We start from the raw sequence: 16187 nt of genomic DNA on the forward strand, positions 1-16187 counted from the left end.
CGGCTGGACTTCCTCCTCCATTACCCCTGATATCAACCATTAACCATTAACCATGGCCGCAGGTCCACACCAGGGCTCCCTCTCCTCCCTGCCATCCTTTTGGCAGGAGTTTGGCTTGCAGCACACATTCACTCAGTCTATTGTGTCCCATAGTGCAGCTCGTTGATAACTGAGGACATGAAGAGGATTCCTATTGAAACTTGAACACACCCAGCAGGAAGCCAACCACTACAATGGGGGAGAATAAATAATTCACCAAGCACTTAACTATTTCCTGTTGAATTTCTCTCCTATTTTCCTGCCCGCTGTTCATCTCACATGCCTCGGGCTAGCGTTCCACAGTCGTGCTCCACAGCAGGTCTTGCCTGTGGAGATATTACTACACCTTTTGCGGTTTTTGGTTTTACAGTGTAGCAGACAGTAATTCACTCCACTATGCTGTCGTTTTTATAGACACACGAGGCCTCGTTGCAGGCATGGTTGCTTAACAACACTGTCTATTTAAATGTATCCAGGGCGGCGTTTTCGCTTGTTTATTGGATAGATTCTGTGTTTTTTTTTAAAGTACAGTTTTATGAAACACCACTTATATTCAACTTTTATTTCAGACACATGGGACCATACAAAACAGAGAAAAACTAAAACAACAACAAATAAATACAATCCAATATGTGTGCACAAACTCATAGATTTCCATTCTCTCAGCAGAGAGCAGGAGCAGATTACAACATTTCAATTAGGTGGGTCATTTATTCTGCACACACCAGTATCAACCAATATTTACTGTCCCGCTTTTTTGAGAAGATAATTCTAACTATCACTAGCACAAACATTCTTTCAGATCACTTTTTCCCGCTTGCCTCCGGCCCTTCTCAAACAGCTGGCACGTGGACCTTTTCTGACTCCAGTTTCAGTCTTCTAGCCTGCTCAACAAGTCCTCATACTCATTGAGGCTCGCACACTTTCAGTGAGCAGTCCTCACTGAGAGGGAGTTCAGCGGGAGGTGACAGCTGTGTGTGTGTGTGTGTCACCTTACGCACAGCCTCCCCTGTATCCCTCCACCCAGTCTCCATCCTATTCCTAGAGCGGGGGATCAGCGCGGGGCCGACCAGCTGTCCTGTATAGATCACACCTGTACTGAACAAGATCCAGATCAATCTGCCAGCCTGTCGGGTCCTCAGACAGATCTGGACAAGCTCGTATGTCACCGGTCATCAGTTGTGCTGTAGGCATCGCCTCAAGCAAGTGGGATCTTGTTATTTCCCACTGAAATATTCATCTAAATTGGAGGCCAAATGTGTGGGTCATTGCATTGTTTAAGCAAATCACACATGTAAATGTAGCACCAACGAGCTGGCACTTAAATCCAAGGTTTTGACTGAAACTGAATAATATAGGTTAGTGTTTCCTGGTCTGTGTTGTCCATTAAACTATAACCAATCTGGCACTATTTTTATCTGCCTTTTTCCTGCTCACAGAGGCTGTCCTATAAATAGAAAAAAAGAGCACACACTGTTTACACTAATAAAATGAAGTTTATTAGAAGGCAGTGTCTCTGTCAGACCGCCTCTAAAGTGTGTAAACGCTTTATTTATTCATTACACGTTTTGTGAAAACACAATCAAATTTGCCTTATGCCAAAAGACATAATAAACATGTACGTAGTACATTCTGGCAGACATGCTAAAGAAAGGATAGGCAGGGAAATCCCCGTTCATGTTTAGAAAGTAGTAGGAGTTACTACTTTGTTTTTTAGAGGTACTGATTTAGAAGTATGCTAACCCAGAAGGATTGTACTTCAGCTGGTGAGTTTGTGTTGTGTTAGGGGAAACCCTGGATTGGTTGGATATATATAGAAGATTCTTAATAAGATAAGATAGTCCTTTATTAATGTACTGGGATGTGTATATAAAGTTTCTCCTAAACAGAATATTTGGGGGTCTATGGGAGCCCACACTTAATTAGAAAATATGTGAAGTACCCATTAATGTACTTCCCTGGTGTGTGTGTTTGTGTGTTTGTACTGTATTTACTGATTGTCTAATGACGCTTTGAGAGAATCCCGCAGCCTGCGAGGCTCCTGGGGACTCCACTACACCACAGAGTTATGTGAGAACCCTCCCAGGCTTTGTTCAAGAGTTGTTCAGATTGGAGTGTTTGTTTTAAACGTCCCCGGGGCCTTTCAAAGCAGCAGAGTATTTAAGCAATTTAAATGTCTTCCAAAAGATGTTTACTTGCTAAATCCTTCTCTACTTGTTGTCAACGATCTGATTTTAGGGATTCCCTGATTTCCTTTTTCATGTGGATTCATAGCAGCAGGAGCAATGTCACTGATTTGATCTACTTTTTTTTTGCCAGATTATAACAACAATAATGGTTGTAATAAAACAATTGCATGCGTTTTATTGCTATACAGGAGCCTTATTAACTGCAAACCTGTAAACTGATCACACTGTACTCTGAGGTTGCAGTGTAACAAAGAGGCTCATGGGACGGTGTGTGTGTGTGTGTGTGTGTGTGTGTGTGTGTGTGTGTGTGTGTGTGTGTGTGTGTGTGTGTGTGTGTGTGTGTGTGTGTGTGTGTGTGTGTGTGTGTGTGTGTGTGTGTGTGTGTGTGTGTGTGTGTGTGTGTGTGTGTGTGTTCAGTTCTCTTGGGACTGATGCGGTTAACAAAAGAGGAGTCAAATCTTACCCTTTATGGAAGTGTAACCACACTTAACCGTTTATCTGGCCGGCCCTGCTGCTGTATTGCACTGTATTTTAAAATGGAGTGGGGAAGAAATGTGTGAGGTGCTAGCAGTAAATCAGCTATTAAAGAGTGTTCTGAATGATCTGGTCCATTCTGGTAAGAAGTGTCAATCTCTCTCTCTCTCTCTGTTTACTTCTACTCTAAAAGCAGTCACAAGGCAGTAAAAATCCAGATATTGTTTCTAGAGAATAAATCTGGATATTAAAATGTTTTGCAGGTGTTTTGCAGATTTTAGAAGGAATTCCAGGAGAAAGGGATGTTGTGGACTGGAGCAGCTGAAAAAAATAAGGGGAAAAAAAAATGTTTTCATTGTGAGTTTTCTTTCGGTCTCATTTTCAGCCCATGACTAGCGAGATTCAGTTTAATAGACATTACAGCCAATGACATCACCACCTCGTAACTCTGGACAGCAGCAGCAGACAGGCAGCGGGTGAGAGTGGGGGGGGGCTGGACGTCGAGAGGCCTACATGACTATAACAGAGCAATTCACTGTATTCTCTCTCTCTCTCTCTCTCTCTCTCTCTCTCTCTCCTTGACTTATTCTCTTTCACTGTGTTCATTTCTTTCTGTTGATGATGTCATTTCCATGCCGAACCCGACTTCCAGTGAACTCTGAAGGAGGGGGAGGGCTTTCTGTTCTCAGAACCGGAGAGAGTAAGAGAGAGATGGAGGGAGGGAGGGAGGGAGGTGGTAGAGAAATGAATAGGGAGCAGAAGAGCCTTGGAACCCGTCCAGCGTGCATGATAAACAGCTGAGCCGGGGGGGGGGGCGATGGTGTCTTAGGGACCAGCTGTATCGATCATGGCGGTGGGTGACTCACTGTGCTGATGTCACACTGCTTCTCAGCTGTGGGCCGGGGCGCCGGGGTTGCAGATGTAAACTCACACATAGTCCTTCTGGGGCCGGTTCAAGCCGGGATTGAGCGAGAGGGTCCAGCATATCGGTGATGTCAGCCACAGACCGTGTGCTTATGCCAGGAATATGAGGGAAACAAGGTCAAACAGATTGGATTATGGGAGACTAAACTCATATGGAGGCTGATGCGCAATCAAAAAGCACCCTCTGCAAAATAGATACACCCTGCCACATGAGTAGCATCCTGACTTGCAACAAAACTGGCTAACACAGGTATGTGTGTAGCCTCAGGGTGCAAAAACAAAAAACCCACCTTCTGACACTGTCAGCCCTGGCTTTGCTATTCAGGCTCTATTATGTGCACTGATGCAGCACAGCATCCCCTGTGGCTGAGCTACACAGTATTGATCCAGCTGCTGAGATGAGACGAGCTGGTTGTCACCGTCTGCAGGGTCTTCACTGTGTCTAGTCACTAGTCTGACTCCGATAAAAATCAAACACTTTGTCTTACTTCTATCTCCCACGATCCTGTCTGGCTGACTAGCGGATGTTTTATCTGTTTACTCCACTGATGGTGGCAATAACGCCACGAATGAAGAGGATGATATCTCTGTTACATCGCGGTTTTGCCTTTGTAATGACATAACTGGGCTACGAATGAAATTCGCCAGAGATTCTGAATTTGTTGAGTTATGTTGTATTTGAACAAAGCTGACATTTAGGCCTGTGTTTGGAAAATACATTTGCCTGTGTTATGCGAGTGTTTTGACTTGTTTGGATGTTCGGAATGAGGTCAAATGAATGCAGATTAAAGGTGACGCAGCAGGGGGTAATGCGATCCATGTCCAGCAACTCGGTACTTTATTCAATCAGCCATGCACCATTAGAAACTTACCAAACGCCCGCAGTACAGCAAGCTTTGATTTAGTTTTGCACAACATCCGATTTTTTTTTTATCAGTGTTAAAGCAATAGCCTGAGGGGTCAGGCCTGCCTCATCATCACACGCATCTGTATCGGAAGGAAACTCCACTGGAAGCGTTCTCATCAACATTTTTAATGAGACACACAGTCGACCTTGGCTGCCTCAGCAAACTTTGGCTTTTGCTCTTAGTCAGGGATGAAGAGGATTAGGGGCGGAGAGAGAGAGAGAGATAGAGATAGAGATAGGTAACAGTAGGGTAGATGTGTGCGCTGCATGTGGATCGATGGTGCAGATGAAAGCTCCGCCCGGCTGGGAGTCTAGTTTGTGATATTTTTCCTGCTGCTGCTCGCCGATTCAGCATTCAGTGTTTTTTGCGCTGATGTCCGTGGAATGTCAGATCCCACTGTTGTCGAGCTGAGGGGAGATTACACCAGATAGAGGTTTAATTATGTCACTGATTTAAAAAAAAAAAAAAAAAAAAAAAAACTTCCTGCCATGCTGCTCCCACCACTGTTATTAGCATTTATCTTTTGCTTCAGTCTGGAGTGGAGATAGAAGGAAGGGGCAGAGAGGTGAAGGCAGGCGGTGAGTGAGCAGTCAGTTCTCCTGGGATTAACGGAGTGCGGGACTCTTCTCTCAATAGATACAATCGGCCCTCTCTACAGTGCTCAAGTAGACTTCTGCCAAATTGCGCCGCTTTTATAAATCTTCTCTCAATTATGATCCATAAAGCAATTTTCATCTCAGCCCTAACTAGAGTATTTTACCATAACCCCACTCTTCTGCTCCGTCCTTGTCAAGCCTTTGTGTGCACTCACACATGTGTGTGTGTGTGTGTGTGTGTGTGTGTGTGTGTGTGTGTGTGTGTGTGTGTGTGTGTGTGTGTGTGTGTGTGTGTGTGTGTGTGTGTGTGTGTGTGTGTGTGTGTGTGTGTGTGTGTGTGTGTGTGTCACATCTGTGCACATAATTGACTGCTGGAGGAGGCTCTATGGCTGTGCCTGTCCAACAGATTTATCGTTGGGAGCAGGAAGAGCAGATGAAATGGGCCTGTCAGTAATATTTCTCTCCTTTTTTAAAGATACAGTGTTGTTGTTGTTGTATCTAGCCGGTGTTCAGCTGGTCATTTGAGCATCATTTCAGATGAGGGGCATTCCGAGAAATTGATATCAACACTTCAGTGGGCGTGTGCCACCTGTTTTTTTTTTTTTTTTTTTTTTTTATCTCTTTTCAACCTCTCCTCCTCCTAGACTTACCACTCAACTTTCTCTTTTTCCATCTTGTCCATAGACTCGCAGCGGTCCCATTTGTCCTCTTTCACCATGAAGCTGATGGACAAGTTCCACTCTCCCAAGATCAAGAGGACTCCATCCAAGAAGGGCAAGCAACTGCAGCCCGAGCCAGCAGCCAAGAGTACCGAGAAACCTGCAAACAAGGTGTGTGTGTGTCTGTGTGTCTGTGTGTCTGTGTGTGTGTGTGTGTGTGTGTGTGTGTGTGTGTGTGTGTGTGTGTGTGTGTGTGTGTGTGTGTGTGTGTGTGTTCAGGAGCCAGAAAATATGTGTGTGTATTGTGGGAAATGCAGCTCTTTCCCACCTTTTTCCGTGTGTGAAACGATTGTTTTCCTGTTTAACGTTTTGTGCTCCCATACTCCATTGTGTCTGTGTATCTACACAAGTTTCCCCGCTGGTTCCCACAGCTTCCCCAGTCGCTGTGGCGGCTGGCTGCACTACAGCAGGTGTCTAAACCTATAAAGACATGAATGGAACTGGGCCGCTTCCTGAATGAACTCCTCCACTCCCTCTTAAGGCTTTCCGTGTAACGAGTATATTCCCTAGCAGCCCCGCTGTGAAAGAATAGAGAGAGGCTGAAAGAGCCCGTTGCTGAAGTACCAAAACGGCTCCAAGCCACATCACTTGATAGATGGTTCTTTGAACTGCAAGCAAACCATTGTAATAACAGTAATAATTATAATAATAACTTTATTTATATAGCACCTTTTACAAACAAGGTTTACAAAGTGCTTCGACAGACAAGCCAGCAAAACAGTGCACTAGAAGAAACGTTAAGAACAATCGTTAGGATAAAACTAAACAAAGAAACAAAATGAAATAACAAGTGACAATCAAATAAACGAACAAAATATATAAAAATCAAGTGAAATAGGTCAAATATAGTAAACGAATATAAGATAAAATACTAAGACCAAATGAAAATGAAACATCAAAACGACGACATCACATAAACGCCATTCTGTAGAAATGTGTTTTAAGAAGTGATTTAAAAGAGATTAGACAGTACCACTGTATGAAGACCAGTCTGTGGTGACGGTCCAAATAATACATTTATTTCACTGCGTACTCATTTCATTTCTGGTTTAAAAAGCGTGTATAAAATGTTCAGCGTCCTCATCAAAATCCCAAGTAGCTGTGTGGTGCACTTCTGTAATAGCGTTGTGTGTTATTGCTTCTCTTTCCCTCTGCAGAAGGTCAGCCGGCTGGAGGAGCACGAGAAGGACGTGGTCAGTGCTCTGCGCTACTTCAAGACAATCGTGGACAAAATGGTCGTGGAGAAGAAGGTGCTTGAGATGCTTCCAGGCTCGGCCAGCAAGGTGCTTGAAGCCATCCTGCCTCTGGTTCAGGTAGAGGCCCGGATACAGCACAGGTCAGTTGCTTGGTTTTATAGAGACAAAAAACAATATATTTGAAGGCCTTTGTCTTTAAACTTTAAACTTTAAACTTTTGAAAATACTCGTTCACAAAAAACTCTTGCTTCTTGTTTGCCACCCTTTTTTTCCTGCTATAGATCTTAAAATGTGCAATGCACCATTTCTCAATTCATTCTTATCGTGCTTGCCTCTTGACGTAACTCAGAACGTAGTTGGTGTCCTTGCGGGACGTGTTAGAACTAGCTCGATGTAGACTTCCACTGGCTTAGCGGCTCGTGAAGATTGATGGTATGTTGTGACAGACTTCAAAGCTTCCTGGACTTGATGCCTGAAGCCTTTAAAAAAAAAAAATGATGTTCATGTATCACTCAGTGTTCGTTGGAAACGCTATCAGAAATGTTACCTTCAGATATATATTTACAGAGAGCCTGTTTGTTCTACTCTCTGTAAAGTAAATCCTTCCTGCGAAGAAAAAAAAACAACCGTGGCTGCTGTTTTGTTTGGATTGTCAAGACATGTTAGGACTTCTCTGTCTTTGTCTTTGTGCCCCCCCCCATCCGTCAGCGCGGATGACAGTGTGGAGGTCAGAGGTGACAGATTTTGTCTCTCGCAGCCCTGTGCTTAGATGAGATTGATGGATTGTTGCTGCAACATTGAGAAGCAGCCGCCTCTGGGGATTTGACCTCCGTCTGATGGAGTCAAACCCCAATAGATCACAGTAGAAGTTTGCTAGATTATGATTTATTTTTTTTTGAAAATAAGATACTGTACATCAAGAGTTTTTACCCTCACGTGTTAGTAATGCTAGGAATGTCTTGCCATGTGTTCAACATACACAGTGTACTCCAGTGTTAGACTGTCTGCAGTGATTTAAATCAATACCAGTCAAATAAGTAGGTCAACAGTGGGTGTAACTCCTACCCGTGGTTGTGGAACACAGTGTTACGTTGATTAAAGTGCTTGTTTGCCAAAAGGTTTGTGTCTCAAACTCATATCTGCAGGCATACTGACTAGTCATTCATAGCTGTAGACTTTATCATAATTCCACTATTCTCTACTTAGTTCCAGTGTAACTTACAGCCCTTCGTCTTTCTGGGTCAAACCTCTCCACCCTTCCCACTGCTCCACCGTCCTTTTTTTTTAAATCCTTCCGCTAACCCCCATAGCTACAGCCGTGTCCTGCTCACCGTAGAGCTGAGCCGTGCAGAGACAGCGCACGGATATTCCAGCACTGTGAATCAGCGTCAGCATGTTGGTGCAGGCCCGGGCCACACCTTAGTGTTGGGTCTAAATGTACCGTTCACTACAGGCCGTAACAACACCCCACTTCCCCGTGCGGTTGTACATTCTTCTGTCAGCACTACGGCAGCTCGCCTATTCAAACCTCATAGCTTGTCGTCAGGCATACCTGCAGCCCCTCAACAAATGCCCCATGAATATGTAGTTTAATAGCCGGTAGATAGATAGATAGATAGATAGATAGATAGATAGATAGATAGATAGATAGATAGATAGATAGATAGATAGAAGTGTATCATACGTGTGGTTTCTCTCACCTCAGGTCTGTGCTCGTTCCATTGCACTTTGTTTTTCTCGACCAACTGTTGTGCTGTTATGAATCACTCTCCTTTTTGCACCTCTGCTTTCCACACCGTTTCTCACCTCCTGTGCGTTGTCTCTTTATCTGTTCCATATGCCACTTTTATTTTTTTTATGTTTATCCTTCTTGAATCCCCCCCCCCCACAATGCTGTGCTCTACTCTCAACATCACCCGACCATATCCTCCCACCATTTCCAACAGTTCGGCGCTGTCTTCCTGCCACAACCGCGTGTACCAGAGCCTCGCCAACCTCATCCGTTGGGCGGACCAGGTGATGCTGGACGGCATCGACTTGGAGGACAAGGAAAATGTGGCGTCCGTCACCAGCGTCATCAAAGCAGTGCTGGATGGAGTAAAGGTAGGCCGCTTTGCTTTGGAGCAGAGGAAAATGTTTGGTGGTTAGTGTACTGTGTTATCATTGTAGCAGCCATTAAAAGCTCTTTCCATGAACAGGAATTGGTGAAGCTGACCATCGAGAAACAGGAGCAGCCGTCACCCACCAGCCCCAACAAACCAGCACCACCTGCTATCACAGCAGAGAGGTGAGCGTGTGCTCTGTGTGCTCCGCGGAATACAAACTACACCCTCAACATGCTTCATTCACTCAGACGGCTTTTTTTTCTGTGTGTAGCAGCGCGTCGTCAGAGATGCCCTTGGTAGATCGGGAGCAGGAGGTCTCCAATAAGACGGCTCCGGCAGCTACTCCCGCCGAGGCTGCCTCGGACACACCAGATGAGGACGTGGCCCCTCCCAAACCCCCCCTACCTGAAGCCAAAATGGCAGAGCTCAGGTGAGGATGACACACGCACTTTAGAACCTTTTTGATTTCAGGTTTTGATTTATTGATGATCTCTATATAGAGAGGATGCAGAACTTCACAATCGGGTACAAGATTTCTCACTAAAGCTTCCACTTTGGTTAAACAGAACTGAGAATGTGCTGGTACCTCATTTAGCTCTATTTATTGAAGTAATCGACTCTGAAAGCCTAAACAAGACCAAGTATGAACTTCGTTCTCAGTTAAAGGTTCCTTTTTTAGCTGTTTAGTTTCCATCCAATGAGAAGCGATGACGAGGGCTTGGTGTTGATGATGTGGACACAGAAATGTTGTAACCCTTTTGTCACGAAAGGCAATGTCCATTCTGGATTTAGTCATCACAGCTGTTTTACTTTAGAATTAACTTGTTTTTAGAAGGAAAATGATTCAGTAATATCAAATGAGGAATACAGAAGGTTTTCAGGATGTGGGTATTGGAGGGTAAGGGGGAGTTCCTTATTTCATTTTCACTGATTATGACCTTTTTCAGTTTGAAAATATAAAATATTTCGGTGTGTAGTTTTATTTCCTTTTCTCACGCGAGCCAGCCAAAGAATACCAGACTCTTTAAAATCTTTCATAACTTTTGCTCTTTAGCCTTTAAAAATGGCACACTTTGGTTTACTCTGTTGCTCTGTCTCTTCCTTTCTTACTCTTTCTGCTGTCTTTTTTTTCAATTTGTTTCCTCTTTGGTTTCCCTTTGGATTCTGGGAACAGAGCGCAGTTGAGTGCTGACGCTGGCCAAAGGAGACCCTCTCAGAAGGAGAAGTATGTTAGCCCGTAGGATCACCTGCCTCCGTTATAACATCCCACCCTAGACCCCCATAAAGCTTCTGGATTGGATGAAAGTTTTTTTTTTTTTTTTTTTTATACTTGCATGGTTGCATTATCCCGAAACTTTATTTTATCCTGGACCTTTCCTGAAGAATTCATCATCCAATCAGAGGGCTGAGCAGTGCATGAGAGTGTGTGACTCACCCGTGCTGTGTCTTTTTGCTGGCCTCCATATCATGGTGCCTTGTGTTTTGCTCTCCGTCCCATTTCGACCCGGTATTAACTCACTGAATATAAGGTTTGACAAACAAGACGGCATCATGTCATAGCTGAGAGAGGCTAACATGAAACACCCTCACTTTCATCTCGCTGTTCCACAGGAGGGATGACGATGTGTGTGTTCATGTATTCATACATGGGTTCGTGTGTGCATACATGCCTGAGAGAGCGTGTTTTGCGTGCTTGCCTGACTGTCTGTATTGACTTTGCCTCTTGTACTGAAAACATCTCGACATGTTTTTTAATTCTGCTGCTTCTGTCTGCTGTTCTGCCTGTAGCCCTCCACCAGCTCTCCCCCCTAAGAAGCGTCAGTCGGCCCCTTCGCCCACACGGGTTGCGGTGGTTGCCCCGATGAGCCGCGGCTCCAGCCTGCCGTGCAGCGTCCACAGACAGGTGAAGGATCCGTTATACTGTATCTTCAGTTTCACTAAACTGAGCATTAAGGGAAAAAAAGCTGGTGCTAAAGGTCTTTTCTTTGTCTGTGCAGCAGCAGGACTATGAGCAGGAGTTCCTCCAGAGGCGTTTCTCCGGGGGGAGCCAGTCCTACGGGGGAGACTCCCCACGCCTGTCTCCGTGCAGCAGCATGGGGAAACTAAGCAAGTCGGACGAACAGCTCTCCTCCATGGAGCAGGACAGTGGTCAGTGTTCACGTAACACTAGCTGTGAGACGCTAGGTAAGACTAGGAAGACAAAGCTATGGTTAGGGTTTATCAAACTGAATATAATGCAAATTCTTTTTGAATTTACACACACACACACACACACACACACACACACACACATTGACTTACAAAGAGCACGTTGAGCATACAACACCAAAAAAGTTTGTGCACACTCCAACCCATAAGAAATGAACGTCAGTCAGCTCAGCCAATATCGTCTATCACTGGTAACGTGTCATGTTCGACACAGTGTTACCTGTTTGTTTACGTCTCCTAGATATTTTCTGCAGTGCTCTTTTGATATGAGTTTTATTAGTTTCAGAGTTTAGCCTAATCCGGGTATTTGGCAAATTGGGAACCAGTTACCAATTTACCGAACCTGTGACAAAATGTCTCATTTATGTTTTTCATCTCACCTGTTGTGATGGTTCTACAGTTGAAAGCTTCATCCTGGTTATGTGTTGAGTCTGAATGTTATGATGAATGAAATTCAATTTGTAACTTTCTTTTTTTTTTTTACCTTTTTCAGACAACACAGAGAATTACGACCCGGATTACGACTTCCTCCACCAGGACTTGTCGGCCGGGGAAAACCTTCCCCCGATACCGGTAGGAGGGTGCCTGAGCCCCCTGCCTGAGTCTCACAGCGAGTCCTCATCCCCGGTCCCCGGACAGCATCCCTCGCACCCCCGCTTCAGTGCTCCTCCCCAACAGCAGCAGTCTGAATACTGGACCCCGCAGCCCAATCAAACCAACCCCTTACATTCCTTCCGCGTCAGCGCTCCCCCCGCCCTCCCCCAGAAGAAGCGACGCAGCACCCAGACATCGCCCTTCCCCGACGCAGGGTCCAGGGTGCTGTATGAGCGCTACCCCTCCCAATATGACAACTTGTCGGAAGAGGAGCTGCACCCGACGCCGCCGTTCCCCCTTTTCACACCCATCTCACCCATGCCCCAGACAAACGGGGGCGTGTTCGTCGCCCAGTACATGGCCGGCGAGCATTCGGATGTCGCCGCCAGCCCACCTCCATTGCCAGAAAAGAAAAGCAGACACAGTAAGTGAGGGGATGGGAGGGTAATGAAGGAGCAAGGAAGAAGAAAGAGCTGTGAATGAGATGAATGAGTGGAGGGCAATGAAGCAAAGGAAGAGACAAAGAGTCTAATGTAGAGAAGAATACAGTAAGGGGTGGGGTTGATTTCTTTTTTTTTAGGAAGGGTCAGTGGGAACTTGGCAGCAATTTGTCATCAGTTCATTGAGGCGCAGCTTATGTCAAGGAAATATTCCTCTGTGAATAGAGGCAGGAAGTGAATACCAGGATGTGATACAATGGGGCCGGCTCCGGGGGCACGGAGGGCAACATTTGGTCATTTGGTCATGACACACCTGCTACATCACTTCCTGTCAAGCTACTGTATCATGTCATTCCATACAGTAAGCCCTTCCTGCTATTTTAACCGCTTATCATAGTGTATGACTACATGCATGTGTGATTTCAAGTGGACAACTAACGGAAAGTCAGTGTAAAGGGACTCCACGGATTTTTACAAAGCCTGTGATAATAGTTGTAAAATATCTTCTCTCGCTCTGGAGGAATTTTGTCCATTCAGAGAAAATAACTGGTGATGTCATCAGGGTGATCTCATGTTGTGCCTGGAGAATTTTGTAGCGGAAAACCTGCTTGACCCATACAATATACAGAGAGTTAAGATATCTCGGCCTTTGCTGCTTTTGATTTTTACCAATTTTTTTTGTTAAATATGTCTATTGTTAGTGGTAAAATAAACAATAAATGTTAATTAATCTAATCCACCTCCAGTCCTCCAGTACATGCAGTTTGTGGAAGACTACTCCGAGCCGCAGCCTTCTATGTTCTACCAGATGCCACAGAGCGAGAGCATCTACGAGCAGCGCAACAAGCGCTTCCAGGAGGTTTACGGCTTCAACGACTCCTTCAGCAGCACCGACTCAGTCCACGAGCCGCTGCTGCCTCCAGCATTGCCCCCGAAACAAAGGCAACTGGTAAGAAACCACTCCCATGTGATTATGCATTATGATGAACGCAACTCTTCCGAAGCACCGAAAACCAGTTACTTTGATATTGTGCTGTTTCTTAGAAACTACCAGAGTTAAATTTAATGTGTTTTTTTTTTTTTTTTTTTGCATGTGGGTAGAAATGAATAGTTGGTTTAACTCATTTGGACTGTGTGAGCAAAGCTGTAATTTAAATTCCTTAAATTGTTCAGTTCATTCTCCTCAAATTCAAAACAAATCCTTGAAGCCTTCTTTGAATATACTATTCATTTATGAAATCATACCTGGAATCAGTGAGGGTAAGGTTACTGGTACATGTGAACCGTACAAACACCCCTCTGTGGAAGAGCTCTGTCCAAATGTCACCATGCCTTATGCTGGCTGCGAATCAAAGAGCAGGAAAGAATGCAGAATGCATTCTGGGTATAAAGTGCATTCCAGTGGTTATAATCATTATTTTCAGTGGAGCCTCCTCCTACCTCGTTATCTCGCTCACCTATTCAGCCCGCCGCTCCTTACGCTCTCCATCTCCCCTTTCTGTAACCAAAGCAGACGTCCGTACGCGCACAGAGGTGTTTGGTTGTCAGTGGGAGATAAGGCCGGCCTTTATCAGCCGCACATCAGATCCAGTCCACTTATCTTAATCCGGGTCGGTGTCTGGGTTAATTGAGACAACTGTCTGACAGAGAGTCAGTGAGGGGAGACAGGAAGGGACACGATTGGATAGATCATAGCAGGAGAGGGCAGCCTGTGATGAGCCATGTGAGTTTGAAATGAAACCTTTTTAAAGGACGGGACAAATGATTCTTCTTATTACAGTAGGAGTGGTGGGGTCGACATGATCACACTATTTCCTGCCAAAAGTTAGAACAATTTTGGTTATTGTTATTTCTAATGAGATGTATGAGCAAATTTTTTTTTTTCCCAATGCTCTTCTCACTGGTTTGAAGTGGGAGGGGATCAGTTAGAAAAAGGTGACGACACTACTTTTGTGCACCAATCAGTGTTTGAGAGTAAAATTCTTAATGATTAAATGCTGATGTAGTCATGAATACTAAATATGATGGAGAAATACTTCATATTTTAAATATTTTAAATCAAAATATATTCCAACCTGCATTATTTCCCATAAATGTGACCATTGAGAGTTTACGGGTCATGCTAACTCTGACCTCCACACCCCCGATGTAGAGATTCAGGGAAACGAGTTTAAAGATGCGTGACTCTCCTGCAGCTTTCCAAATAAACAAGATTTTTTTTAAAAGCCCTCTGGAATAGCCATGTTGGCAACAACCCATAGAATTATACCAAACCAGAAAAACACTGCATGTTCAGATGGTCTGTGGTTTGCCATACTGTCACATATGAGACATGGAGTTCTCACAGAGCAACACACTTGCGTGTTTCTCCTCACTAATGCATTCCATACATATTTGAAGGTGACAAATTGATCCGTAGTTGGCCCTAAAGCTGTGCGGTAATGAAGACAGTACATTTGTGGACAGTAAACAGATGGTGCTCTCCTGCAGGGCATAGCTGGATGTACAGTACCAAAGCCCCAGTAATGAAAATAGACTTTGCGGCTGAGTGGCATTCTACCCAGGCCACCTCCGAGAGTCTTTCTTCCCTCTCTTTGTCCATAGTCCCCTCTCTGCCACCACAACTGTGTATTTAGAGCTTTTATTTTTATCGTCCTTTTGTCCGAGCGTACAGTCGAACTGCACTCGTCTCTGCTCCCGCCGCAAGGCCTAATCTGGCCTCATGTTTTGGACTTGATGAGCTCGCGGCCCAGCAGAATAAGCCGGTTTGCTTCCTCCCTAAACCCGTGTTCCAGGCCCTACACGCTTTGGCGACTTTACACGGCTTTGCTGAGAAAAAAAGAAAAAAGAAAGTAATTTCAGCTGCAGCGTGGATAAAGAAATGGGTGACTAAAAATCAAACGGATCATATTGGCCCTGTTTAGAACGTGTTGGAGTTGGCCTGGTTTCTGGAAAGCCTTTAAAGCTGGGGATATTAAAAGAAAATGTAAACAACTGTCACAGTAGACGATATAGTGTGTGGAACCTGTACACATCAGATGACCTTTTTGTAATTACGGGTTTCTAGAACTTAAACATAGCAGTACACCCATATTTAGGAGCACTTCAACAGCGTTAGTCTGTTAAGTATTTACTTCCACATTCTGTAAGCTGATGCTTCTCAGCAAAACTCCCAGAATCCTCTTCAGCTTTCACCACTTCACTTCTCTGCTGCTGATCTTTGATTAAATCTGCTCTAATTCAGTCTTGCTTACTAGTGTAATCAACTGTCCCCTCTTTCTTTTTTTCTCCTGTAACTCCCTGTTCTCCCTTCTTCCTTAACCCCCATTACTGTCACTCAATTTCTTTTCTATCTTTTTTTTTTTTCTACCTTCGTTCCTTCCTCTTTGTTTCCTTCTCAGGCCTCCCACTCTTCCTCCCCCTCTTCCTCCTCCTCCTCTTCTCTCTCCTGCCACCTCCAGCCGTCTGTAGCGGCCATGGAGGAGGCGGGCTCTGGGCTGGGCCTCAGCATGTCCGTTTCTAACTCCTACCTGATTGGCCAGGCTTCTTTGACCACACCCACGGTGAGTCGTCGTCCCCCCCCCCTAACCACAACCACCACTTTAAACCCCATCGCTCCACCTCCATTTCTCCGCTTTGGTGTGGGTGCTGTGTGGTCCTGGACTGGTCCAGGGGCGGTGTGACCCGTGTGTGTGCTCCATATGTGATGCAGTCTGTTTATCTGCCCCTTATTGATGGGGTCACCCTTCAAGGGTGGTGGTTTTGCTGGTGTGTGATGCTCCTTTATTTTGTTCA

General features: G+C 44.9%; 1 protein-coding gene across 5 annotated transcripts in view; it reads left to right on the forward strand.

Annotated features, from left to right (window-relative positions):
• The window catches only part of rapgef1b (Rap guanine nucleotide exchange factor (GEF) 1b), a 42962-nt gene that overhangs the window by 15835 nt on the left and 10940 nt on the right, over positions 1–16187 (forward strand). For 2 of the 5 annotated variants that reach the window (XM_054612993.1, XM_054612997.1), the window contains exons 2-10: positions 5815–5960; positions 7007–7185; positions 8992–9148; positions 9244–9332; positions 9422–9580; positions 10939–11053; positions 11148–11334; positions 11852–12376; positions 13139–13341. In XM_054612993.1, coding sequence (XP_054468968.1) covers positions 5815–5960; positions 7007–7185; positions 8992–9148; positions 9244–9332; positions 9422–9580; positions 10939–11053; positions 11148–11334; positions 11852–12376; positions 13139–13341 — 1760 coding nt within the window. The remainder of the gene's footprint in view (positions 1–5814; positions 5961–7006; positions 7186–8991; positions 9149–9243; positions 9333–9421; positions 9581–10938; positions 11054–11147; positions 11335–11851; positions 12377–13138; positions 13342–16187) is intronic. The other 3 variants (XM_054612996.1, XM_054612994.1, XM_054612995.1) reach the window with 3 other exon arrangements.

This window comes from Anoplopoma fimbria, chromosome 14 (assembly GCF_027596085.1).
Source record: "Anoplopoma fimbria isolate UVic2021 breed Golden Eagle Sablefish chromosome 14, Afim_UVic_2022, whole genome shotgun sequence".
NCBI classification, from domain to species: Eukaryota; Metazoa; Chordata; class Actinopteri; order Perciformes; family Anoplopomatidae; genus Anoplopoma; species Anoplopoma fimbria.